Genomic DNA, 27,772 nt, shown 5'->3' with positions numbered 1-27,772 from the left:
TATATCAAAATGGTGCCCAATGGCAATACATAGTCAACTATCATACATGATCAAAGACTCAAAACAAAAAACACATAACCAAGGAGGCTAGAAATGGCCTTTACAACAAAAGTAAACTGTGACCAGACTCCAGTACTAGTACTACAGCTACTGGCTAGTAGCCACTGCCAGAGGAGCCAAGATCATGTCGATCAATCTCTGGATCATCATCAAAGTCAGACAGGGGGGCCCATGGCTCCTCATCATCATCATCTCCAACTGCAGCTGTAGAAGTGGTACCACTAGCAGGCTGTGCAACTGCAGCAAATGCAAGCTGAGATAGAGTAGATATGTGGCTGCGCTTTTGTCGTGGCTGAGCAGAGGAAGCACCTACAACTGGAGTCCTTGCTGGCTATGAGACTGAGGCTGGTGGATTGGGATCTGCATTCAACTGAACAGCATTTTCAAGTTCAACTGATGTCTCGATATCTAAATCTAAATCAAGATCCTCATCAGGATCAAACTCTGCTGGACGACTTTCCACTACCCAATCTGATGTTGGATCAATGTCTTCCAACACAATGGGATTTGAATCAGGTCTTTTGTTCAGCAAATGGTTTCGTCTGAGCCGGAGGTTGTATTGGACATAAACTAGATCATTTAATCGTTTTTGATCCAAACGGTTTCTCTTCTTTGTGTTACTTGGGAGCAGGAGCGAAAACGGGAGCGGGAGTGACATTTTCAGAAGCTCCTGGTTTGGGAGCGAATCCCAGAAGAGTTCGACAACCAATGTCACTAACATCAAGGTACATAGAGGGATTGGTGCTCTTGATTAAATACGAGTTCCATACCCTAATACATGACAAAATTCAATGGAAACATTGCAATCTTCCAATCCAGAAATCCTGAAAAACTGATAAGTCTGCTGGATTTTGAATGAAATCTAAAATTCTACTTTCTCCATATGAAATCCAATGAGGCCGAAACCACTCTCAAACATCCTGAGTCATTTCATGGTAATGTTAAAAATTTAAGTAAAAGGATGAAAATGAAGATTAAGGAGAATGTCACTTTTACTTTAAGAATTTAACATTACGATGAAATTTGAATAGAATATCAATAGTAGAGAGCATTTGAGTGTGTTAATTAGGGTTTGGGAGGGGGAAATGGACCCCAAATAACATTTAGCTAATTCATAAAACACCTTGAAGTCCAAACCAATCAGCAAACCCCTTAAAATTTCATTAAAATAATGTTAAATCGTTGTTTTAGTGGGTTACGGGCCGCTGTTTGTGACTCGGCCGAGTCAGTACGGAAAACGGCCGAGTTGGCCGAGTCAGCCATGACTCGGCCAAGTCAATACGGGAAATGGCCGAGTTGGCCGAGTCAGCCATGACTCGGCCAACTGAGCCGTTTTTTGTACCGAGTCACTCCGGAGGGCAATGGAATGGACCAACTCGGCCGTTTTTTAAAACTATGAGTCAAAAAGACCACAAGTAATCCTTCTCTAGCATGCACAAGTTCCTATAAGTTAGGATGAGTTCCTATGAGTTAAGACGAGTTCCTAAAAGTTAGGACGAGTTCATGAAGCCGTTTAACTCATGCAAATAGTTGGAGGCTTAGTTGTCTCCTATTGCGAGTTAGAAGTCTCAATGGTTATTTGTGGCTAGGACAAGTTACATGAGTCAATTAGACTCAGTTAACTAATCAATCACAAGACCGAGTTCCAAAAATAGACTTGCCAGATTTAGATGGGTCGAATTGCTTATAAGGAGGTCAAAAGGCACAATTGTAATCATTGTTTTGTGTGAGCACAAGGTTGTGAGACAAGACAATAGGGAGCATGAGTTTTGTGTGAGCTAGAAGAGCTACGAAGAGTGTGAAGGAGAGGCCTTTACGCGGTGTTTGGCAGAGGGAATTCTTGCTGGTGTGTGCTAGGAAATAGGAGGAAATTTCCAAGGCCAGTGCAATGATTTAGAAGCTAAGGACAGGGTTCTTGCAAGCAGAGTTTCGAGCTAAGGACTTGCAGGGAGAACAAGTTTGTTCTCTAGAGAAATAATTTACCTTGTAATAAATATATTTTCTCAAACTCTATCAATAAAATTTCTACAACTAGCAGAGGGTTTTCCCAGTTGGGTTCCCTAGAAAATTTTGTGTTTTTGCTATTGCGTGACTGTGTCTTATTTCTGTTCTATTCCGCTGCAAATTGGTAGAGAATTTCTGTCTTGGTGCAACGATTAGTTTCAGATTCGTTCACTACAGCAGTTGCAGAATTTCAAGGAAATTCTACAGCAAGTCCTAGGTAACTTTAACGACATAGATACACTCCAAGTAGCACAGCAACTTAGCCAAAGAGATTATATAAGATGTATTTCTCAGGAAAAAAAACTATAGAATAAAAATATCCTTTAAGTGCTGGAGTAAAGGAGAATTAAATCTGCTCATGGTAATGTTTGTGAGAATATTGACTCTCTCCAGGTCTCCATCACCTGTTCTATCGTTGCCCTTTTGCTTTGATGCAATATTTTAAGCAAGATATTATCTGGTTAATTTCTCGAAATTGACCTCTTAAATTGGAAGTGGCATCTACTGGTCTGATATTGGATGATTAAGCGAAAAAGTGTTCATTGTCTATTTCCTTCAACCCTTCAGTCTATGTTTACTATGAAGTTTGAACATTGTGGACAAAGGAAATGATTATCTCTTCATGGGAAAGTAGAGTGTTCCCTAACTTTGAGTTAGAAGTCATGGTTTCCTATATAGTTTTACAGGTATTTATCTGTAAGGATTTGGATGAAGATGGATTAAAAGCTCTATTGTTAGGCCTTGGTTCTTCAAGGATTGGCCTCTTAAAGAACTCTTCAAAAAAGCAATTTGGAATCATCCTAACACTTTGGCATAGAGATCAATTGAAGCTAGATTAGGACAGAACATTGACAAAAACTAAAATGAATTAACGTATGACAATAAGGAATGGACAATTTCACCAAGGGTGCATTCTGCACAGTAAATTTTGTAAGAGAAACAACCTCAACCAGATTAGGAACCCTCCCCTCACTGTCAATAGAACCTAGACAAAGAACCCCTTGGATGAGATCCACAGAATATGAAGGTTGTGAAATGAGATTCAGACTTCTCATCAAGAAAAAACTCTCAACGGTCAAACTTCGAGTTTCTCCTTTCGATTTTCTACTATTCAACTCTTTTAAGACTCTTATACTGGAATGGCTTTTTGTTATGTAACACACCCAGTTTGGAATTTTTTTCGTTGTTTCTGTAAATGGACTTTCTGATGTTGATGTCACAGGTCTTTTAAAGTTAATGACATGGTTGATTCTGCTAGATAAATGTTACTCAAAATAGCTACTAGCTCTGTTATCTGTTTTGAAATCCATAATTCTGGATTGATGTGTGGGTAGCTGGTAGATTTGGTCCTATTTTAGTATTGTTATAACATAGCTCTGAAAGCATACTAGTGGAGTCAAATATTAATATTTTTGACAGTTAGCAGATCGTAGAGGATCAGCAGATGATTTATGGGCATCTCATCTCCTATCTATTGTGCTTATTTCCCTTTTCAAATGAAAATTAAAAAAAAAAAAAGCATCCAAACATATGAGCTCTCAATATTAGGTGGGATTTTAAAGCATCCATTTCAGAGGTCACTGTCAATGATAAGGAGCAACTGACTCGGCAAGATGGGAAGAGATGAAATCTCAACAAATGTATTATATATATGGGCTAGGGGAAATAAAAATTTGTTCAATATAGCAAGGATCACTGTATAAAGCTAGTGTTTCATCTATTACCCCATTCTTAGAAAGCACGTCTTGCTCATCTGAAAAGTTGAAAATTTAATCCAAAACCCAACCATACTCTACTCTTAACATTGAAAGGACAAATTTAGTATTTTAAAATCAAGTAGAGAGGGATAACTGACCTTGCCACCAACATGCAGTACAAAGGCCAAGATGACAGCTATAGGAATGCCAACTACATAGTATGCCACAAGATTTACATAGGCACCCAACTTTTGCCATCCACATCCTCTAGCAACACCTGCAGAAGTATTGAAGTTTCAGAAAAGTTGAAAACACAATTTCTGAAGTTTTTCCTTTTTTTGGTTATTATAAGAGAGAGAGAGAGAGAGACTATATCTATCCATTTTCCAGGTCTGATGAAATCTGTGAGAAAGGTTATCTACCTGATAGAACACCTTGTACGGCATCCATAACTGTTGAGGATGCAATCAATGGCATCATGCTTGATATGTACTCAACTACCTCTCCTTCGTCGCTATAAACATAGCCCCAGACATGTCGAATAGAGAATAAAGTAAATCCTATTATGAGGGCCTCCATCGCTGCCATACAAACCCCAACACACACAGACAACCATGCAGCGTTTGAGTGTCCAGCTCCTAGTTCATTGGAAACTTGCGTACTGCAATGCAAAATGTTAGTATGAAAAATATGAACAGATTACAATACTGGAAATTTAATATCCTTGATGGATTTTCTCTTAGAGAGATTTTTGAATCAGTTGTACCAACCTTACAGCAGCACCGAGGCCAAAGGGGATCATATATGCAAGTGAAACGGTGCTAAGACTGCAAAAAATCAAAAGCTCCAAAAAAAATAAACTATTGGCAGTGGAAAAGCAGATGTCATAATTAGCATTTAGATGTAGTAAATTTATCAGATATGACATACTTACCAGATGGAGAGAACTGACATCTCAAGTTGAGGCTTAGGCAACAAACCAGAGAGGAGAACGAGCATTTCAAAAGACCAGTACTCCAAGCTATTGACAAGCATTGAATTATTAGCTTAGGAACAAAATATAATAGCATAATTAGCAATATCTAGTACAATATATAAATTTTTTCCTACTGGGGATTGTTTTAAAAATTTGAACACCCTGAAGTAGAATATGCGAAGTGGTAGATCAGATTGAAGCAATACCTAACTTTTAAAAACTCAACTACACTTTGAAGCCAAAGGGAAATGACTCGTATACCAGATCATCACTGCAGATGGAATAGCAAGCTTAAGGAAGTTTGTAATATCATATAAAGCTTCCCTTGTAAACGATGCCCGTGTCTTTTTGCATGCAGGAGAAAATGTAACATAAAGTGATATAAGTGCCACATTCAGCCAATTAGAAATGCTGTTTGCCAATGCAGCCCCTTTATTACCTAATCCAACTTTGAAAACCAATACCCAACAGATGGGGACATGGAAACAAAGAGTTATTGCAGAGCTTAACATCATCGGAAAGACAATACCTTGTGATTGAAGAAAATTCACAAGGGGTTCGAGAGCCGCAGAACCAAACAAGCTAGGAATCATCCATCTTGCAAATTTCCCTGCTTCAGAAGATATTGAAGGGTCTTGCCCAAGGGCTACAAGAATGTGTTCCATATATGCCCATATCATGGCAAGTGGTATGCTCACAGCAAAAAGTGCAAAAATTGCTCTCTGCAGATGAATCCCAAGCAAATGATATTGTTTTGCTCCATAGGCCTGTCCACAAAGTGTTTCTAATGCACTTGCCATCCCCATCTGTTCTCATAGAAAGGCATATGAAAAAGGAAGCTGATCAGTCTACAGTTGAGCATTTCGAAGCGAAACTTGAAAGATCCATTTATCACTTCCAACTTAAATGAATTGCATTTATTTGTATACCATTCTACAAAAAAAAAAATACTGGATCTGATAATCTTGTACTCTAACCAACTACAGACTTAAACCTGTATTAAGGAACACTTTTAACTGGCAAGTGTATTGAAATGGATAATGCACATTTTTATGCAGTTTACCCCAGGAACCTGTTAATCATGCTACTATTTGGTAAGCATAAGGTTAAGAAAGTCTCCTTGTTTATGCCTTTATAAATGACTGTTCAATGATGCAAAAGCATCTAATTTGTGAAAATATTAATATTGCTATTACTTGAGCATATAGAATCTAAAAGTAGTGTTTAAACCACTTAGTAATTCAGCTGTAAGTGTATGCATGCACCACTAGCAGTAAAAAAAGAAAATAATCGTTTTAGAGGCTATCTTAAGGAGGTGGGATGCATGTGATTGCTAATACATAAGGGAACACCTCCAAGTTAGTTTTTGAAATGAGCAAAAATGTTAAAGAATATTATCAAGAAGGATTTTATATATATGGATTTGTACTTCTATTTTAATGATAATAAAAAATTGAGATTTCTCTTTTACATTGTTGGCCAAAAAAGAAATTGTTCTTTCTATCTTCTTGTTTGTGAATGATATTTGTTAGCTTTTGGGGTTACTCCATGCTTTGGGGTAGTTCACGTGATGTGCAGTGCATGGTGTGTTGATTATCCTTGGTTTTTCTGTGATGGACATACACATTGAAGATAACATACTCATGGATTGCTATACCTTGTCTTGATGCTTATGTGGCACAACATGTTGGACTGTTGAAGTTTTGAACACCTATGTGGCTCAGTGACTCTTCATGCCATGAACACATGGAGAACATTATTGCTTGCTTGGAGGACAATTCACTTTGGAGTAGGAGCACTAGGCATCTTTGAGGAGGGCATTGAACCCTAAATGGAATGTGGACTCCTAGTTTCTTAGATGGAGACTTGTAGTTGAGATGAGAGGGCTTGTATTAAGTAGTGACTGTGTAGATGTGTTGGACCTAGAGGTACACATGGCTTAAGAGGGAGCATTGGAATCGATCGAAGAAGCATTGAACACATACCATGGAGCATTCTACCTTGAAAACTTTCTTGTTAGACGTACTCACCTTGGAGCTTGACATGCATCACATGGAGTTGGAGGACATCACATGTGAGCCTATCTATTGTTTAGTTATGTTGCTCGTTGTGGACAAGATCCACTTTGTTACTGCTGGCCTCCCTCACCCTTCTATAGATAAAAGGAGGAGAGAATCTTTTAAAATACTCATTATTGTTCACTCTTGTAATCGCATGCTTGTGTTAAAGAAGTAAACGCTAGAGCAACGTAGCCTCTTTGTTCTCTTCTTTATTGTATTTACACTCTTTTGTCTTGAGAACTAGGCTTCTTGAGGTAATTCAAGGGAAAGTTGGGGTTAGGGTTGTTTCCTAGGAGACAAGGAAACTAAGAGAAGAAAGCACTTCTTTCAGATTCTAGGATTTGTTAGTTCTTAGCTTAGATTGACACTTCACTTTACTTTTTATTTTTTCCTTTTTAGAGGAGCCATTTTGACGACCCCACTTTGTAATGACATCATTGTATCCAATAGTACCATTGACATACTTTAGCGGTCATCTGTTGGATATCAATAAAATTATTTTATCTTGAGAGAGAGGAAGAATAGAGTTTTGTGGCATTTGGAAACCCTGGTGCAGCTTGGAGTGCTACATGTTGAGGAAGACTATCTTGTACACTTGTGTGATGCAAGTGACGGAGCCAAGGAGGACTTTCCGGTGTGCCATAATTGCTTGTTGTGGATCTTTGGTGGAGCAACCAATTTTAGTTGGGAGAGATTCCTAGCTAGGAGTTGGTGGCTAGGGTGTGCTATTTTGGTGGATGCCTTAGCTAGAGCTTGAAGAGCTTGACTTGTACCATACTGTACCAAGTTGTAGTATGTAGTTATACTTCATCTTTTATAAAGTGTTCCAGCTATTTAAACATTGTGTACTTGGATATTTGAATTCCATCTTATGTTATCTTCATGAATGAGTTGTTTCTAATGTTGGCTATGCATGCTGATTTGACATAACATAGAGTAGAATTCGTTAAGTAAGTTGACAAATGTTAGTTTTGATAATGATGGTAGCATCAGATAGGTATTCTAGTCTCTAAGGTGTCAGACAGACTAAGGAACATTAGATGCCCAATAACCAGAAATGGTTTCGCGATATATGGCTATGAAACTCCTTAATTAAATTAATTGAACGGATAATTAAAATTTACTAAGTCCAAATTAGGAAAATTGGTTAATTAAAGTGTATTAATTAAGGAGATTGACTTATGCTCTAGAGACTCCAGAAATTGACATGGATTAAGTCTAAGATGATCTTAGCCATTGATTACGATTAGATCTTTGTCGTTGATGCTCCAACAAGAGATATAAGAGCAAGTTGATGGGGCTTGGAGAAAACACATCAAATGAGAAGGAGAGTAGGGCAGTGCGAATTTCTCAATGCACAACATTCAATGAGAGAAGAGTTCGAGCCAGCAGAGCATCAGTGAGAGGATCAACAAAGATTGGAGAGAGGGTTTCCAGGGGAGGTTTCCACTGAAATTTGTAGAGACTAAGTTTACCAGCAGGAAGGCCATGCGAGTTTCTCCAGTGCACAGATATGGATAGCGGATCAATTTTCCAGTTGTTGGGATCAGATCCGAAGGATAGTGCAAGTGCAAGATCACCAGAAGGAGTGCAAGATCAACGGAACCCCAGTTTCCAGCAAATGCGTATTTCCCGCAACAACGTTTTTTTGTGCACATTACTGGAAGAGGCCAAGTTTTATCTTGCAAGGGAAACAAAGGGTTTCTAGGTCAATCTGCCAGTTGAAGTGGTGGAGTAAATTTTTTGGAGCTTTGTCAGTGTTTTGGCAAGTAGATCTATGTACTCTCTAATTTGTTGAAGATAATAAAATATAAACCCTCGTCTATTGCACCAGTTTCCCTTCGAAGTCTTTCTGAGGACGTTAGTCCAAACCTTGGTGTCATTTTATGTGTGTGCATTATTTCTCAATTCCTTATTTATTTTCCGCAACATTTATTTTATTTGTGAAGATTACAGAAGACAAATAAACTGAATCAGTTAGAAGAATCGTTTCCAATTATTGCAATCGTAGATTCTTTACAACAAACATATAGAATCCAAAGGGGAAAATTTACTGCCATAAATATATGTTGTATATATCATTTTCAGATCTATAATTTCCTTGGGAAGTATGCCATAAGCGTTGTAACTTGTTGGCATTGTACTTGATTGATATCTATTTTCTCAGCTGCCCTTTGATATGGGTTGAAAAAGTCAACTATATGCTATTGCAAATTGATATTTCAGAATCAGCCCTTAGGAAGGTTGATGTGAAATTTATGAACTTGCAGTAAAAAGGATTTTCTCGAAATTTCTACAACATCAATGTGCATTTTGAAGGCTATGCATTCAGTCATTGTTTGGCAACCCCTGACAATGCCACCATTGTGGTATCAAAGCAATGGACAATATGACCAATAGAAGAACTCTAGTATGGGTATGGAGAGGAGAAAGAGATGGAAATCAAAGAATGGACAAGAGCCAATTACTTTATACATTGAATGCTCTTCAAGTTATATTAAGATGTGATAAGTCAAATGGTGAACATGAAAATGTAGGTTCACATGCTGAGGCAGTAGATCCGCTAGAGAGAATAATTAAAGAAATTTCCAAACAAGGAGGTAAGGCAAAGGAAGATATTCACACTTCAAAGGAGAATTAAACTTGGAAATATTTATAGATTGGATACAAGATCTAGAGACGTGTTTTGTTGAACTGAAGGGGTTCGCTCAAAGCCTCAAATAGTTGTCACGCGTGTTATTGGGCATTTGTCTAGTTCTGTGTCAATAGGTGTCTGGTTTGAAGCCCCCCTCAATGAAGCACACAAGTATATACTAATAAGTTTAGTAGGGATGCCATCCGTGAATATGGGGCAGCATCCCTTGGGTTCTACCACAAGGCTTTCCTTGGAAAAAAATGATTTGGAGAGATATTTTGATATGAACAATATTGACGAAGACAATCCCCATAGAATCAAAATTGTTGTGGCAAACTAGGGTGGGATAATCTCCAACAAACAAGAAGAAGGTAGGGAAAAGAAATTTTTTTAATTGTGGTTCAAGATGTTGAAACATGTTAAGGAAAAAAACATTTCCCTTGGATTTCCATCAACAATTCTTCACGAAATTCCAAAACTTGAAGCCAAGGGAGATCCTTGTGCAAGAGTACAATAGACAATATCTGAAGCATGCAAGAAGGTGAGGAGCAAGCAGTGACTCATTTGCAAATAGTTTAATGTTCGAAATCCAAGATGAACAAGTCCTTTTGAAGGTGCATTCCATAGGTGAAACATACAAGTATCCTCTAAAGGTAGAAGAGGAATTAAACCGAGAAAAGATTAGGGGAAACAAAATATGGGGTGACATTCTTATAAGGGGAAGTCTGAGCTCTTTAAAAAGTAGCAAGAGTGAAGATAATGGAAAAATACAAGAAGCAAAGTTTGACTTCAAAGTTCAAAGCGAGAGGAGGTTTCAAAGGTAGAGATCATGGTGGTAGAGGAATTTTCATGTGAGGAAGTTATTTCTATTGTGAAAAGCCCCAACATAGGTATTTTGAGTGTCCTAAAACAATTCATGATGGAAGGAGACCATAATAGAAATAAAACATGGCACAAGGTAAAATAATATTGATCAAGTTCCAACAATAACCACTCTTAAGCCAAAGGAAGGGTAGAACCTTAAGCTAAGGAGATTCTTGTTGAGCTCGAAAGAGAAAGAAGGGCACTAATCGAGAAGCATTCTTTTTAGGGCCAAGTGTAATATAGGAAGAAGGTTTCACAAGTTAATCATTGATGGGGGGTCACTTTCAACAGTCTCCACTAAAAAGGTGAAAACATTGAGTTTAAAATGTACAAGACAAGGCCAATGAGTCTTGGCTTCAAAAGGGTCAGAATGGTACAGTGAATGAGCAATGCAAAGTTCATTTCTGGAGACTAGGACGATGTGGTGATACGTGATGTCATACATATGGATGCATGTCATTTGCTTCTAGCCAAGCCATGACAGTTTGATAAAGAAGCAAGTCGTCATGGGAAGAAGAAAACCTATACCTTTGTTAAAGGATGAGCACAATTCTAATCACTCCTCATGAAAGAGGAGCAGGTTTCACAAGTTAATCATTGATGGGGGGGCACTTTCAACAGTCTCCACTAAAAAGGTGAAAATATTGAGTTTAAAATGTACAAGACAAGGCCAATGAGTCTTGGCTTCAAAAGGGTCAGAATGGTATAGTGAATGAGCAATGCAAAGTTCATTTTTGGAGACTATGACGATGTGGTGATACGTGATGTCATAAATACGGATGCATGTCATTAGCTTCTAGCCAAGCCATGATAGTTTGATAAAGAAGCAAGTCGTCATGTGAAGAAGAAAACCTATATCTTGGTTAAAGGATGAGCACAATTCTAATCACTCCTCATGAAAGAGGAGAAAGCAAAAAGTAGCCACATAGTATTTTCTAGATACTTTTCCTCTATGGTAAAATGTTGTTGCATGATGTAAAGAAATCAAAGGGAGGTTATGTATTGATTTGTAGGGAGAAAGTGATCTAGGTGGATATCGGTGGCCATGCACCTATTCCACTGGCTCACAACACAGTTTTCTATTTTGGTAGTTTTTCCTACAGTCTTTAGTTCTTGAACTTCCAAAGCCGTTTTGAGGCCGTAAATGGCAATTTTTGGGGGAACAGGTCAACGAAATTCGTAGACTATCCAGCAGTTTGAAAATGTACTTCTTGGATAGACCTTTTTAACGAGATGGAATAAGTTGGAACATCAACTTTGGCATATGATCTCCGTTTGGTGCACACAATATCCTCTATGGTAAAATGTTGTTGCATGATGTAAAGAACTCAAAGGGAAGTTATGTATTGATTTGTAGGGAGCAAGTGATCCAGGTGGATATTGGTGACTATGCACCTATTCCACTAGCTCACAACACAATTTTCTATTTTGGTAGTTTTTCCTACAGTTTTTAGTTCTTGAACTTCCAAAGTCGTTTTGAGGTCGTAAATGGCAATTTTTGGGGGAACAAGTTGACGAAATTCATAGACTATCCAGCAGTCTAAAAATGTACTTCTTGGATAGATCTTCTCAACGAGATGGGGTAAGTTGGAACATCAACTTTGGCATATGATCACTATTTGGCGCACACAATATCCCATTAGAAGGTTTATCCAAGAAGTAAATTTTTTGACTACTAACGATAGTCTATGTTTTCATTAGCCCGTTTCCTCCAAAAAAAAACCGTTTAGGGCCTTAAAAAGGCTCTAGAAGTTCAATACGTAAAAACTGTAGACAAAAACTACCAAAATAGAAAATTGTGTTGTGACTTTGTGAGCCAATGGAATATGTGGGTGGCCACCGATATCCACTTGGATCAACAAGCAAATGAATCAAGCAACAAAGTGGCACCAAAAGCAAAGCCCTTGCTAGAGGATTTTAAGTAGATAAGTTCCAATGGCTCGTCTACTACATTCCCTCCATTGAAAAAGATCACTCATCACAGGAATCTTAAAGTATTATTTTATATCTAATACCTTCATAGATCAACTTTAGTGGAAAACGATGAGTTGAACAAATAAGTGCACAATTTGTTGTCAAGAGGTTTGACAAGAAAAAGTTTGAGTCTATATGTTGTCCCTACTTTAATTACCCCAAAGAAGGATGGAGGATGTGTTACCCACCAAAAGTGGGTTCCCCTACGAGAACTTTTCTCCTATTCATCTTCTTTCAGTCGACATCCAACAACCCCTAACAGCCACCTTGTAGCTGATGTGATGTGCCACTTTATCTTTGTTGCCTACATCAGTCATATGTTTCCTCGCCCATTTGTCAAGAGCACATGTTAGAAGGTGGGCAATCTAATCCAAAAGGTATGTTATTCATTGTGTAATCAGGTGCTTATGCTTGTTTTTCATTTGGGCATTTGGCATGGATTATTGGGTGAATTGGAAGAAGGAAGGGTTTTGACCATGGTTATTTTTCCCTCACCTTAAATGGGGGTTAATCTTCAATCCTAGTTCAGTAGAACCTCCCATATTGGCCCATGGATTTAGAAAGGGCACTACTTGGGAAATCTCGATTTTGATAGCAAGGTCTTGTTTTTCCATTCCATATTTATCACTTCCCTCTGCATATTACGATCCCTATACACCATCTCCCCTCTCCAGGTCCATATGGCCATTGGGTCCACAAGATGCTGCCATACCCCCTCCCCTTGTCCACATATCTGGGACAAGCCTGGGAACATTGCCCCAAAGGTTGATGCAGCTAAAAGAAAGTAAAAAGCATATCATGGCCACAAGTAAGAAACAAAAAAGAAAATTATAAAATGCAAATGATAGTCGGGGCATTAATATTAGCACATGGGCAAAAGCCAAGCATAAGCTCTTCCCTGTATCATATGGCCATCACCCAGTTCTTGGGGCCATTGTTGCCCTATCACATCATTAAAAGGAACCCTTGCACGTCTCAACCCTTGGTGGGCGATGAACTGCCCCACCTTAAAGGGTGTAACCACTGTTATACATCATACACAACATGCTCTCATTTCCTAGAGCTTCGAGCTGTAATACAAAGAAAAATCAACAAAATGAAAAAGACAATAAAAAGGGTGGAAAGAAAAAGGCAAGGGTAACTCATGCATCCACGATTGCTCCCTCCTCGAATCTATATGCTCAGAATGTAGACTTCCTTATTATTGCTACCCTTGTGACCATGGTATTTGGCTGTGAACCCCTTTGTCCCCATTCCATTCCCTCATTATTCACATGCCATTTATTGATTGAAGGATGTACCAAGGAACCGTCTTTCCCCTTAGGGGTTGGGAACACTTAATAAGGTCGTCTATTAACCACTCATAGCTAGGGAGATAACACTATTACATGATCAAATCCCCAATATTGAAAGGGAAGCCTCATATGAAGTGTTAATTTTCCCATGATTATAGAGCTTGGTTCACTTAGATGCACTAATGATTAATTGTACCTAGTGGAAAAGATGAAACACTGGACATTGTGTATGATTGGTGGGTGGTTTTCTTCATGGATTGGGCAACTTAACTAGGGCCCAAGTGTTGATTTGGGGTAGCATTGGATGTGCTTTAGCCACGAAATTTGGTGGAGAGGTTGGGGCACATGAGATCTCCAATACCCAGAAAGGGTTTGGGCAGATTCTAAACAGATCAGGAGATATTAAAATAATTAATATTTTTAATGGAGTCTCTAAGTCTAAACTTAAGGAAAATAAAATATTGATGTGTATTAATATGAATCTGTGTTAGAGTGGTCCAAAAGACATGGATCAAGCCAGATCTAATCTTAGTCGTTGATTAGGGACTTAATCTCGACCGTTGAGATGTCAACGGGAAAAGTATAGGAGGAGGTTTGACGGTCACTTGGAGAATACACCAAAGTGATCAGTCATTCTATTCTCTAGAGCGGGCTTTGCTAAGAGAGATAGAATCAGTGATCGAGAGAGCATCTGAGGGGCATTGAATACAAAGAGACAGCGAAGCAGAGATAGTGTCGGGATAGCAGCAAAGCAACCAGAGAGAGAGACACAGGAGTAGCCAGTGCTCATGTAGGGCCACACAGAGGCAGCTAAGTGTTGCGCAGAGCACCAGAGGGGCCAGCGTAGCTGACGCAGGGCCTCCTGGGGCTGACGCAGGCCAGATTGGGCAGACGCTGGGATTTCTGGGGCAGATTGGTGTTGAGTAGCTGCCTGAAGGATTATCTGAGGTTTCAGCCAGTAGATTTGTCAAAAACCGAGAAGTATTACTGCTAAGGAAATTCTCTGTTGGGTAGGCCAGTTTTGGCACCCAGATTGTACTCTAATATTGCTTAATAAGGAAACCCTCAAATAGTTGCACCAGTTTTCCCACATTGGATTTTTCTAGGGACATTAGTCCAAAAATAATGGTGTCATGTGGTGTGTTTGTTCTTGTTTCTTTTAGTTGCTGATATGTAATATGTTGAGCATGCGCTAGTGTTTATTTTCAGTACTTACATTGTAAATAACTTGTTAAGGAAAATAACAAGTAGGTAGGAATAAATCAGATAAAGTGCATGAAGGGTTTTTAACTAAGTAAACTTAGAAACTTCAACTCCAAGTCCACTAGAGGAGCATTATGACACCCTACAGGTGAAAAATTGAGAGCCATGGGACTCCTACCATTTGCAGAGCATCATTTCACTCCATGGCAGTGTTGCAGGAATCGCCCCCCCCCCCCCCCCCCGGATCCGAGGCCGGAATCGCGTCCCATACGGAAGCGTTCCGGAACCTCTCCGCCAAGCGCGATTCCAAATTTCTGAAGCGCGATTCCTTTTTTTAAAAACGATTCCTGGAATTCATGAAGCGTTGGCCCGGATCCGCGCTTCGGAGGGCGCTTCGGGCCTCCGGAAGCGCAACGCTTCAGGCCCGGAAGCGCACGCTTCACGAGGCCCGGAAGCGCGCTTCCAGTAAACTCCGCGCGGGCAGCATATAACTCGGTTTTTTTTTTTTTTTTTTTTTTTAAAGTTCACTTAAGTTAGCATGAGGGGGTGGGTTAGGGTGAGGTTAGGGTTAGTTTAGGGTGAGTTTAGAAAAGAATAAAGCCCCCATTCTCTTCTCATTTTCTCACTTTGAGTTTATGAGAGTTGGAGAAGAGAAGAGAGGAGAGGAGAAGAGAAGAGAGGAAAGGAGAGGAGAGGAGAGGAGAGCTTGGAGGAGTGAAGAAGGAGGAGCTAGGAGAAGGAGGAGGAGCTTGGAGCAAGAGCTTGGAGGACTTCATCTACAAGAGCTAAAGAGGTAAGTTCAAACCCCAAACTCCCTTGTTTTTTTGAAAAAAAAATTGTATTTTTCTCCTCCCTCTCCTACTCTTTCCCATTGTTTCTACTTGCTCCTTTATTTACAGGTTGTCCACCACCTATATCCATATTCCAAGATGGTGTTCTTTTGGCTTCTATGTATCATTCCACTCTTGGTTTTAATGATGGCAAAGGTGAGGAATAGAGGGGAAGAGGAAGGGGATGAACTTGGTGACCCAATGTATGATGAGGAGGAAGGGTTTGAAGAGGAAGGGGATGAACTTGAAGGGAACACTGAAGCACAAGATGGGAAAGGTACAACAACACCCTTGTGGAACTATGTGACCAAACTTGATGGGGGAAAGGGTGGTGGATCTTACAAATGGATGTGCCCTCATGATTGTCATGGAGGAAAACCATATTGTGGTTCATATACCCGTCTGAGGAGGCATCTTTGTGGGGTGCTGGACAGTGATGAAAAAAAGGGTTCTGTGGGGGTACAAATTTGCCCAAAAATTTCAGCTGAACAAAGAACAAAATACATCCAAATAGAGATGGCTGCACAACAAAAAAACAAGAAACAAAAAACTCATTCTGAATCAAGTGCAACCTCTAAATTTGGTAGTTGCCCATCTCCTCATGGTACTTCTGCAACCTCTGGAGGTAGAAAAACAATAGGGGATTTCCTTAATGTTGCTGGGAGGGATGATGTGGATGGAAAGATAGTCCGTTTTCTTTGTGCTTGCGGTGTACCATTCAATGTGCTTCGCTCTCACTATTGGCATGACATGGTAAAGGCCATCAATGAAGCCCTAAAAGGATACAAGGCCCCCAACTATGAGAAAGCTAGAACAGTGTTATTAGAAAGAGAAAAAGCTAAGGTTCAAAGAGCTTTGACACGTTTTACACATGAGTGGGTGGATTCTGGGGTATCCATTGTATCAAATGGGTGGACAAATATTAGAAACCAACATTTGATAAATGTTCTTGGTGTTTCTTCTAGTGGTGCAGTATTTATTGCATCTCATGACTCCTCCTCCATCAGTGCAACTGCACAAAACATTGCAGATCTCCTATTGAAATCAATCAAAGATGTTGGTCCGAATAATGTGGTTCAAGTGATCACAGATAATGCAGCAAATTGTAAGTTAGCAGGAAAAATTATTGAGCGTACTCATCCACACATCTTTTGGTCTGGGTGCCTGGTTCACACATTGAACCTTTTGATGCATGATATTGTGAAACACAAAGATTGTGGGTGGATTGCTGAGGTTTACAGGAAAGGGAAGCAGCTCATTAAATTCATCACAGGGCATACAAGGGTAAACTACTTCTATGGCACTTACTCCAAGTTGCAATTGCTTAAAATTGCAAAGACAAGATTTGCTAGTTATTACCTCACCTTTAGGCGGCTAGTGAGGGTGAGACAAGCTTTAACTAATCTGGTGTGTGCTGAAACATGGGATGAAATTAACACTGACACAGATGGTGCTAATGCAGTCAAGGACACTGTTCTTGACAGTTACTTTTGGTCACAGGTTAAATATGTTTTGCAATTCACCAAACCAATTTATTACATGATCAAGTTTGCAGATTCAGATCGACCAGTAATTGGGGAGGTGTATGAGCAAATGGATAGCATGTTGGGGCAGATTAAAGACATTGTTGAGCCTAGAGATACCACCTTGTACAATTATATTCGTGAAGCGGTGCAAAACCGATGGGAAATGCTAAATATTCCATTGCATGCATTAGCATATGTTTTGACACCTAAATACTATCATCCATCATGGCTTTCAACACCAGCACCTGGGGGGGGAAGCAGGAAAAAACCACACCAAGATAAAGAGGTTCACGAAAAATATATGGCTGCATTGAGTAGATTAATCCCTGATAATGAGGAGGCTGCATTGGTACGGAGACAGGTGAGCAACTATACGAGCAACACTGGTCCATTTGGGAGCATGCATGCAATTCAAGATCGAGAGCATTTTTCTGCTCTTGAGTGGTGGAACATGCATGGAGGGCCTACTCCACTTCTACAGAGTTTGGCATTGCGGGTGCTATCACAGGTGGTAAACACTTCTTCTGCAGAGAGGTGTTGGAGCTCTTATTCTTTCATCCACAGTGTTAAAAGGAACAGGTTGAATTTAGACCGGGCAGAGAGCTTGGTTTATGTTCATTACAACTTGCGATTGTTGTCCCATTACTGTGAAGATGCAAAGTCTAATAAAGACTTGTTGACTTGGGACAAGAATCCAGAGGAGCCCAATTTGGAGGATGGAGTGTTGCGACTAGAGCAATTAGAGGATTCTCTTATCCAGGTATGTCCATTGTGGTATGAATTTTCCAATTTTCCCTTATAAAGCATTTCTCTAATTCATGTTTTTAATTTTTTTGTTAACTAGTGTTTTTTTTTTTGCATGAATTTTTTGAGCGATTCTAGGATGATGACACGGGTGTTGATATGCCACCACCCCCACCCCCATCTGGTCCCTTGGTTTCTAGGTTCCATGGTTCAACACCAACGGCAGGGGGTTCTTCTTCATCAGTTCCAGTGCCACGACTTACACAGGGACCATATTCTTCATTGCCACCACATGGAGGCCCGCCATCACGTTCTATTCGTGGTGGAAGGAGGAGAGATTAGTAGATATATTCACAATCTACTTCTTTTTGTCATAGATTACTCATTAGACTTGTAGACTTGTGAATTTGAATTTTGAACCTTTTTGGCTTGGCGGTGACCAAGTGACATATTTTGTAAACATTATTATTTGAATTTTGGACATGACAAATGTTGACAGTTGCTCACTTGCTAGATAAATCATAATATGCTCTATGTTTTATGTTTTATAATATGCTTAAATGTTTTATGTTTTATAATATGCTTAAAAATTTGATGTATGTTTGTAATAGCTAGAATATAGATGATTGTTGTACATACTAGTAACTACAATGGAATCATGGATGCCATATCTATCTTGATTTATGCAAAAATATGCATGTTTTCATGTCTTCTACAATTAATTTGGTATTTGGGATGTTTGTTTTGAGTATAAATGCAAAAAAATATAAAATATATATATATATATAGCAGACGCTTCCGCGGACGCTTCGCTTCCTAGATTTTTGGAAAATGACGCTTCCGCGCTCTGCGCTTCCGCTTCGCTCCCGCTTCGTGCAACATTGCTCCATGGGCACCTACATCACCCCCAGCAGTCTACACTTTGCCCCACATTATTCACGAGATGATGCACTTGGATCAGTGTGCCCCAGTCAGCTTAGCAATGATCACCTGGTTTAGCAGCTAATCCAAGGCATAGATGATGTTCGTCTCACCCCTTAAGACATGGGAGGGCTAGCACCATTCTCCGAGCCCTCAATGTTAGTGCAGAATCAAGCTATTCTATCACCATGAGACCCATTTTGTGCCCAAAGACGAAACTGGGGTCCACAGGATGATTTGCATGGAGATTTAGGGGCCAACCCCTAGATTGTGATTTATGGAGCCCTCTACACTCATTTTTGCACTAAAGGAACCCAACGCATGGCCTAGAAGGGCCTACACATGCATGACATCATCATTGCGACCTCTTTTGTGGGTTAATTGTTATGTTTGCATTGGTTGTGAGGTTGGCTTGTAACCTCACCTAGTATCAAGCCCATTATTTTATGATTTGAGGGACCTTAGGCTAAAATTGGAGATCATTGGACATGTATATAATGGAGAGATATCATTTCACTCTCTCATCATCATCACTTGGGATTTCATACCTCATTAGAGAATTTTTCACTTGTTCCTTCTTGGCTATTGGAGATTTCGTAGATGCATTTCGATGTTTGGAAGCTATTTTGGATTATCTTTGGAGCTATTTCTTTGGTGAATGGATGGATATACTACATGTTGTCTTGTAAGTGCTTATTGATGATGAATTTATCTTGAAATTGTTTGTTGCTTCTAGGATATGCTTATTTGTGCCCTAATTGTTCAAATAAATTTTTGGAAAGGCTATATAGTTGAGAATGGAGTACTTTATTCATTGTATAACATGAAATGAATGTTCCTAGTAGAGGAATCCTATACCTCTCCATCAAACTCCATTTTCCTTAGAAGTGGGTAAATGCTAGAAGTCGATACATAGGGCATCAATTTTTAGCCTTCTTAGAAACAACTTGGCTTATATTGAGCCACCGTGACTCCATATGCCCAAAGGAAAAGGCACTAATCCAAGTCCTTGGTGATCATTCTCATCTTTTATCCATAAATTTCTCTTAAATTTCGGCTCTCTTAAGGTAAGACATGTAACTAGGGCTTAGAGTGAATTTCCTTGAGAGCGGTTTTGTCAGGACTTGAGAGCCTAAACATCAAGTTGAGGGTCTTGGCTACTTTACCTCAAAATTTGGTGGGTATCCACTTAAGTTTCCACCATAACATCTCTTGCCCTAGGTGTTGCCCTAAGAGTTATTCTTCCTCAACTTGGGGTCTTTATTGAAGGTTGTATGAGCTTAGTACTTGTTGAAGTATATCATAAGAAGCCTTTTCTCCTAATTGCCTTGACCTTGGGAACTCCTAGACCTACGCAAAATCACAAAACCCTAAGCCTTGTACATTTTCTTTCTATATCTCTCATAGAAAGTGTATTGCTTCTTGAAGCTTCATACCTGAAATTTGAGTCTTTCTTAAGAGATTCTAGCCTATCACCTTATACCATAACCTTAGGTGATCCTATCCTACCAAGACTCCTCCCATTAGTGAAATGTTAGCTTTTGTAGAATCTGACAAGTTCTAGTCTCGACTTTGGTCAAAGAGGCTAGGAAACAAAAGATCTCCAAAACACAAAAAAGGTTCTAAGAGAAAACACCTAGAGACAACTCAATTAAGTTAATTGATCAATAATTAATTATTTCTTAAGTCTAACTTAGGAAAAGTGATTAATTAACAGCTATTAATTAGGAAAGGTGAGAGAGCTCTAGAAACTCACACGGATTGAGTTTGATATGATCTTAGTTGTTGATAGAGAGCTAATCATGGTCGTTGGTTCAACAATGAGAGATTATAAGAGCATGATGTTGGGATGGAGATACACACATTAGGAGAGCGAGTTCCTTGGGCAGATCGAGTTATCCAGTGCAGTGATTTAACAAGAAGAGAAGTTCGAACCAGGCAAGGAAGGAAACAAAGATTGAGGGAGCAGCGGTAGAGTATTCAAGCGAAAATTCCCAGCAGCAGAACTAGGAGGCCGAAATATTTATGCAAGAAGGCCGAATAGCCGGTGCAAGCAACCAAAAACTCAACACGACTCGCCACAAGAGAATTTTCAATATTGTCGGAGGTCAGATTAAGCTCCAAAAGGCCAAGCGAATTTCTTCTAGTAGCAGAGAGAGGCAGGACGACTCACTTGTAGCCAAGCAAGCAAGTCGTACAATTTTCCCAGACCAGGCAGTGAAAATTCCTGGAGGTTGAGTTTCTCAGTGGGGTTCCAACAGGTCAGAGGGAGGCTGAGATAATTTGCAGAAGGGACAAAAATTTTCTCCAAATTATTTTAGTAGAGATTTTGCTAGAAGATTGTCAGTTTGGCATCCAGATTTGTACTCTAAATTTTCGTTGCTGCATACCCTAATTTGCTACATCGATTTTCCCACATCGGGTTTTCCCGAGGACTTTTGTACAAAAATAACAGTGTCAGTTTTTTTTTGTGCTCTATATTTCTCAGTTCTAGTTTTATTTTCTGCAATTTTTTTATGGTGAAGTGTAGTGTGATTTATTAGTTATTTTGTCGTAACAAAATAAACTGCATAATTAATCACTTAGAAGAATAAATTCCAGTTGCTACATATCAAAAAAAAATTCACATGGTATCAGAGCAGTGTTGAAGATAGATCAAGAGCTCAGTGACAAGGGAGAAATTTTGCAGCTTCAAAGGGGGTCTCTGGGCAAAATTTATGGATCTATGCAGAGGCCAGCCATGAGTGCAAATTAGCAGACGCATGGTTAGATTTTCAGTTTGCAGGCAACAGAAAATTTGAAGAGCCTCAGTAGCAGTGGTGTTGCTAGGGAGAAAATCAGAGATTTCATTGAGCAGATCTGGGCATGTGATTTTGCAACAGGTTTTGCGGTAGCAGAGCAATGTTGGGTGGAAGAGAAAAGCACACTAAGGAAGAGGAATTTCTCATAGCATTTCAAATCCAATTTTCAAGAGGAAATCTGAGATTTCCATAGCAAAAAGCAGTAGCAACGAGCAGATCTGCACATTCCAGGAAGGAGTGCGAGTAGCAAAGCAAGCAACTGAGAAGGAAAGGGAGGAAATTCCTGTTTATTTTCCCAGATTTGAGTTTTGCAAAAATGGCCTCAGCAGAACTTCGAGATCAGGATAGGCTTGATGGAGCCTCTAACTATTGTATCTAAAATGCCAGAATGGCTTTCCTACTAGAGGAGCATGGTATGAAGTCCTATACAGAAAGTGCTATAGCCATACCTACAGATCCGCAACAGCTAGAGAACTACAATAAGGAGATGGCCAAGGCGAAGAGGATGATCCTCAATGGAGTTCGAGATCATATAGTCTCACATCTAGCTAGCAAGAATACTGCCAAAGAAATGTGGGATGTTGTTGCAACACTTTTCCAAAATCCTTCTGAGAACCGAATGATGTTCTTGAAAGAAAAATTAAGTACCACCAGGATGCATAAGGGTGAAGGAGTCACTCCTTATCTCACTAGAATTCAGAATGTCTGAGATGAGCTTGCAGCAGTTGGAGAAGCACCTCAAGAGAGTGAGCTAGTGCGTACAACTCTCAACGGTTTCACCCCAATGTGGGCAACTTTCATCCAAGGTATCATTGGACGAGATAATCTACCTAATTGGGATCGATTGTGGGCCGATTTCACACAAGAAGAGATGAGGCTTGCTCTGGTTGAGAGTAATATCAGCGGTAGCAACAACAAAGGACCAAAGAGTGTGAAGGACGAGGAGAATGTAGCCCTTGGAAGGCAAAGAAAGGTCCTAATCAAGGACAAGGCTCAAAGGGAGAAGAAAAGAACAAGAAAGATCTATGAAGATCAAGTGCTTCAAATGTGGCGAGTTTGGTCACTATAGTACCCAATCTCCCAAGAAGAAGAAGGACAAGAAGGAGAAACAGGAGTAGGCAGCAGCTTCGACAGAGATCGATAATTTGTCCAACAAGTTGAAGGACGAATACGCTTTGTATGTGGCTATACCTCCAGGAGAGAGGTGGGGAGACATTGAGCTTTAAACACCAGACTTCAGAGATTTGGGCAGGATCCATGAAGGATAGCATCAAGCAGGTGTTTCCTCACAGATCATTACCCTTGCTATAGGGGCCCACATTTTTCAATAGCAGATGGATCAAATGGATTAGTATTAGTCGGAGCAATCAGTTCTTGAGGTACAATTGCAGAACTAGTGGCAATTTGTCATTAAGGGGCACAGAACTAGTCAGGGCACAGACAACTCTCAATAGACAGTGCAGAGTCTAGTTGCAGTCAGAGACTCAGGAGACAGTTGCAAAGCCAATATGGAGACAGTGGATTTGTTCTAAGTTGCAGTAGTTGCAACAGCAACAACAACATGAGACCAGTTGTAGCACAGTGCAAAGTTGGCAACAATACAGGAGGTACAGTGCAGTTTCAGCAACAGTGCAGATGCAGGATGGTTCAGCTACGGAGTGGCAGATGAATCAGAGTATGCACAATGGCTTGGTGGGCAGTGGCAGATTGTCAAGAACAGCATATGGAATGATGTTATGGAGAGAGAACACCTTTCTCACTAAGAGGGAGTGTTAGTTTTTGTAGAATCGGACAGGTGTTCTAGTCTCGAATTTGGTCAGAGAGGCTAAGAAACACAAAATGTCCAAAACCCATAAAAGTTTCCAAGAGCAAACACCTAGAGACAATTAAATTAATTGATCAATAATTAAATATGTCCTAAGTCTAAGTTAGGAAAAGTGATTAATTAACAACAATTAATTGAGAAAAGCGAGAATGCTCTAGAAACTCACACAGATTGAGTTTGAGATGATCTTAGCCATTGATGGGTATCTAATCATGGTCGTTAGTTCACCAACGACAGATTATAAGAGCGGGACGTTGGGATGGAGATACACACATTAGGAGAGCAAGTTTCTTGGGTAAATCGAGCTATCTAGTGCAATGATTCAGCAGGAAGAGGAGTTCGAGCTAGACAAGGAAGGCAATAGAGATTGAAGGAGCAATAGCAGAGTATTCCAGCGAAGATTCCCAATAGCAGAGCAACAGAACTAGGAGGCCAAAATATCTCTGCAGGAAGGCCAAATAGCCAGAAACCAAGTACGAGTTGTCGAAAGAGATATTGTAGTATTTTCGGAGGTCAAATCGAGCTCCAGAAGGCCAAGAGAATTTCTTCCAGTAGCAGAGGAAGGCAAGATGGCTCACTTGGAGCCAAACTAGCAGGTTGTACGATTTTCCCAGACCAAGCAATGTGAATTCCTGGAGGTTGAGTTTCTCAGTGGGGTTCGAGCAGGTCTGAGGGGGGCCCAGATAATTTGCAAAAGGGAGAAAAAATTTCTCCAAATTATTTTAGCAGAGATTTTGCTAGAGGATTGCTAGTTTAGCATCCAAATTTGCACTTGAAATTTTTGTTGCTACATAATAATAATAAAATCGTCATCTATTGCACTGGTTTTCCCACATTGGGTTTTTCTGGGGACTTTGTCCAAAAATAGCGGTGTCAATTTTTTTGTGTGCTTTATATTTCTCAATGCCAGTTTTATTTTCCGCAGTATTTTTATGGTGAAGAAATTGTAGTGTGATTTATTCGTTATTTCCATAACAAAATAAACTGCATAATTAATCAGTTAGAAGAATAAATTCCAGTTGTTGCATTTCAAGGAAATTTTCACATGAAAGTCTGTAAAGAGTAGGGGGTTTTGGCTGAGGTGACATTGGATCTTTACCCCACTGTTAGCACTTAGTCTAACCTTTTGTCTTCTAGGGTTCCCTCTCCAAGGCCTGCTAGATTTTGTGGTAACATTTTTGGCGTCATTGCTGGGGACGAAGTGAGTCTACCCTTTTATGAGATATTTTTCTTCTTACCTAATGATAATATAAATCATTATTTGGCGACTCCATTAGAAGAACGAATCCCTTGTTCTTCATTGACATTCAAAGGCAATGCTTGTAGGGTGAAGCAAGCATCTCTCAAGGCATTTTTTTTAATTCGCCCCGATGACTCCTATATGGTTGATATGTATAATCTGCAAGCATGTTTCTTCGGCAACTTCATGAGTTGTTTCCCGCCTTGGTTATCTCTAGCATGCCTGGATATCCAAATTATCTAGATTCAGATACGATAAGCAATGTTCCAAAATTTGATGGTGATCCATCTTTAGCCATTGATCATGTAGCTATACTTATCATATACATCTCAAAGATCGAAGGGCTCCAAAAGATGTTATTATGAGGTTGTTCCATACATCCCTCAGACGCAAAAAATCAGGTTGGTTAAAATGTCGCAAGCCTAGGAGCATCCCTTCCATCACAGTATTCTTTAATACATTTTTATGGTATAAGAAACCAAGATTCCAATTTTTCGAGGATGCTCGTCAAAGCTTGAAAACATCTCTCAAGAGAGAATCTCTTTGATCCAAGAATATTGAAGTAAATCAAGGAAATCATAATTTAATCACAAATGACTATCACGAACCTCCTATAAATCAAAGAGATCAGGCCCGGAAGGAAAGTTGCTATAAAGAGTATCCCATACTAGATCATCAAGACAACGAAAGTAACTCTACTGATGGTCATGAAAAAGAGGAAGAAGAGGAGCCTTTTATAGATCTTCGAGATAAAATCAGTGATGAAGATGTTGATGGTGATATTGAAAGGGACCATGACAGAAATTTTGATGAAAAAGGTTCCTTAGAAGACAAATTTGAAGACAACCTTATCTTTTTCAAGGACGCTGCTACTGACAATCTATCTATTAAAGACCTTAAAAAAGATGCCCCCACTAACCCTTTCAACGTTGGCATTGGTGATTAGTCGCATATTGAAGAAGGGAAGTGGGAGATCAGTGGCCATCATTTTGACAAGGACCCCATCTATGATACCAATGATGATACTAATAGAGACCTTGCCTTGCCTTACCTTCCTCATGATCATGGAGGTGCATCCTTAGACCCTCCTATCATTCCCCATGGCATGAACATTGAAGATGATAAATCTATTTTGTTACCTCCTTTTGAATGTAGTCCTTGTAATGAACAACATGATTGTTGGGATCCTTTGTGCCAACCATTCCTTCATTTTCCCCCTTGTGCCCCTAAGGCCATCATGAAGCATGACAACACTAAGGAGACTCTTGAAAGGGAGTTCATGAGCTTGATCGTTAGATCCTCCATACTCTATTTACAAGAAAGGATTCGATGTTGCAAGTTGGAATCATTCCCTTTGTCCATGATTCCTTTCCATTATTTATGGTTTTCTTATTTTCCCACCTCCCACCCTTATCCTGCATATGATTATGGCCATGTTCACTTTTGGATTTACCTCATAATTGATCATAAGGATAAGAGGAATGATACGGATCTAATAATATGTTGTTTACATTGGTTGTATGACTATACTTAGATCTTGCATAATATAGCATGCATGGTAGTGTAGGTGCATCACCTATTATGTTTGCATAGTTACTATCATCATATTATGTTCTCATGCTAGAATAGTTGCATTTAGATTAGACTTGCATCTCGATATATATTTACTTTTCTATATGAATTTATTACTTGATGAAAAACATGGGCGATAAAAGTACGCCCAATGCACATGCTTCCAATAGTCATATTGTGATGTGCAGGATACAAGTTTATGTTTCAGAGGATTGTTGGAGTTCTCATGACCTCCCAGTTCAAGTACATGGATCATGCGCTCTACGGTGAGCTCATGTTCCAACTGGAGCTAGATGTTACCCACCAAAAGTGGGTCCCCCTAGGAGAAATTTTCTCCTATTCATCTTCTTTCAGTCGGCAACCAGCAGCCCCTGACAACCACCTTGTAGCCGACGTGATGTGCCACTTTATCTTCGCCGCCTGCATCTATCATATGTTTCCTCGTCCATTTGTCAAGAGCACATGTTAGAAGGTGGGCAATCCGATCCAAAAGGTATGTTATTCATTGTGCAATCAGGTGCTTATGCTTGTTTTTCATTTGGGCATTTGGCATGGATTATTGGGTGACTTGGAAGAAGGAAGGGTTTTGACTGTGGTTTTGTTCCTTCACCTTAAATGGGGGGTTAATCTTCAATCCTAGTCTAGTGGGACATCCCTTATAGGCCCATGGCTTTAGAAAAGGCACTACTTGGGAAACCCCGATTTTGATAGCGTGGTCCCGTTTTCCCATTTAATATTTATCACTTTCCTCTACACGTTACAAGCCCTATACACCATATCCCCTCTCCAGGTTCATAAGGTGTTGGCACACCCCCTCCCCTTGTCCACATATCTAGGTCGGGCCTGGAAACGTTGCCCCAGAGGTTGATGTAGCTAAAAGAAAAGTAAAAAGCATATTATGGCCACAAGCAAGAAACAAAAGAAAGAAAATTATAAAACGTAAAAGATGGTCGAGACATTAATATTAGCACATGGGCAAAATCCAAGCATGAGCTCAACCCCTTATCATATGGCCATCACCTATTCTTGAGGCCAATGTTGCCATATCACATCATTAAAAGGAACCCTTGCATGTCCCAACCCTTGGTGGGCGATGAATTGCCCCACCTTTAAGGGGGTAACCACAATTATACATCATACATAGCATGCTCTCATTTCCTAAAGCTTCAAGCCATAATACAAAGAAACATCAAGAAAAGGAAAAAGGCAATAAAAGGCATGGAAAAGCAAAAGTCAGGGTAACTCATGCGTCCACAATTGTTCCCTCCTCATATCTGTATGCTCGAAATGTAGACTTCCTTATTATTGCTACCCTTGTGACCATGGCATTTGGCCTTGAACCCCTTTATCCCCATTTCATTCCATCATTATTCACATGCCATCAATTAATTAAGGATGTACCAGGGACCTGTCTTTCCCTTTAGGGGTTGGGAACACTTGATAGGGTCATTTATTAGCCACTCCTACCTAAGGAGGTAACACTATTACGTGAGCAAAGGCCCAACTTTGGAAGGGAAGCCCTGTATGAAATGTCAATTTTCCCAT

General features: G+C 39.7%; 1 protein-coding gene across 3 annotated transcripts in view; it reads right to left on the bottom strand.

The window, feature by feature from the left end:
- Positions 1 to 27,772, bottom strand: part of LOC149179323 (protein DETOXIFICATION 16-like) — a 91,616-nt gene that overhangs the window by 41,153 nt on the left and 22,691 nt on the right. For all 3 annotated transcript variants that reach the window (XR_016258262.1, XR_016258263.1, XM_089420593.1), the window contains 5 exons: positions 4,999 to 5,543; positions 4,696 to 4,782; positions 4,532 to 4,588; positions 4,184 to 4,422; positions 3,920 to 4,038 (listed from right to left, as the gene is read on the bottom strand). Coding sequence is in view for 1 of the 3 variants with exons in the window: in XM_089420593.1 (XP_089276719.1) it covers positions 3,920 to 4,038; positions 4,184 to 4,422; positions 4,532 to 4,588; positions 4,696 to 4,782; positions 4,999 to 5,543 (1,047 nt within the window). In the remaining 2 variants the exon portion in view is untranslated. The remainder of the gene's footprint in view (positions 1 to 3,919; positions 4,039 to 4,183; positions 4,423 to 4,531; positions 4,589 to 4,695; positions 4,783 to 4,998; positions 5,544 to 27,772) is intronic.

Source organism: Pinus tabuliformis, chromosome 4_1 (genome assembly GCF_031772625.1).
Source record: "Pinus tabuliformis cultivar Carrire ecotype Pingquan chromosome 4_1, CPIR1, whole genome shotgun sequence".
NCBI lineage: Eukaryota > Viridiplantae > Streptophyta > Pinopsida > Pinales > Pinaceae > Pinus > Pinus tabuliformis.
This window is presented reverse-complemented; position numbering and strand designations above follow the sequence as displayed.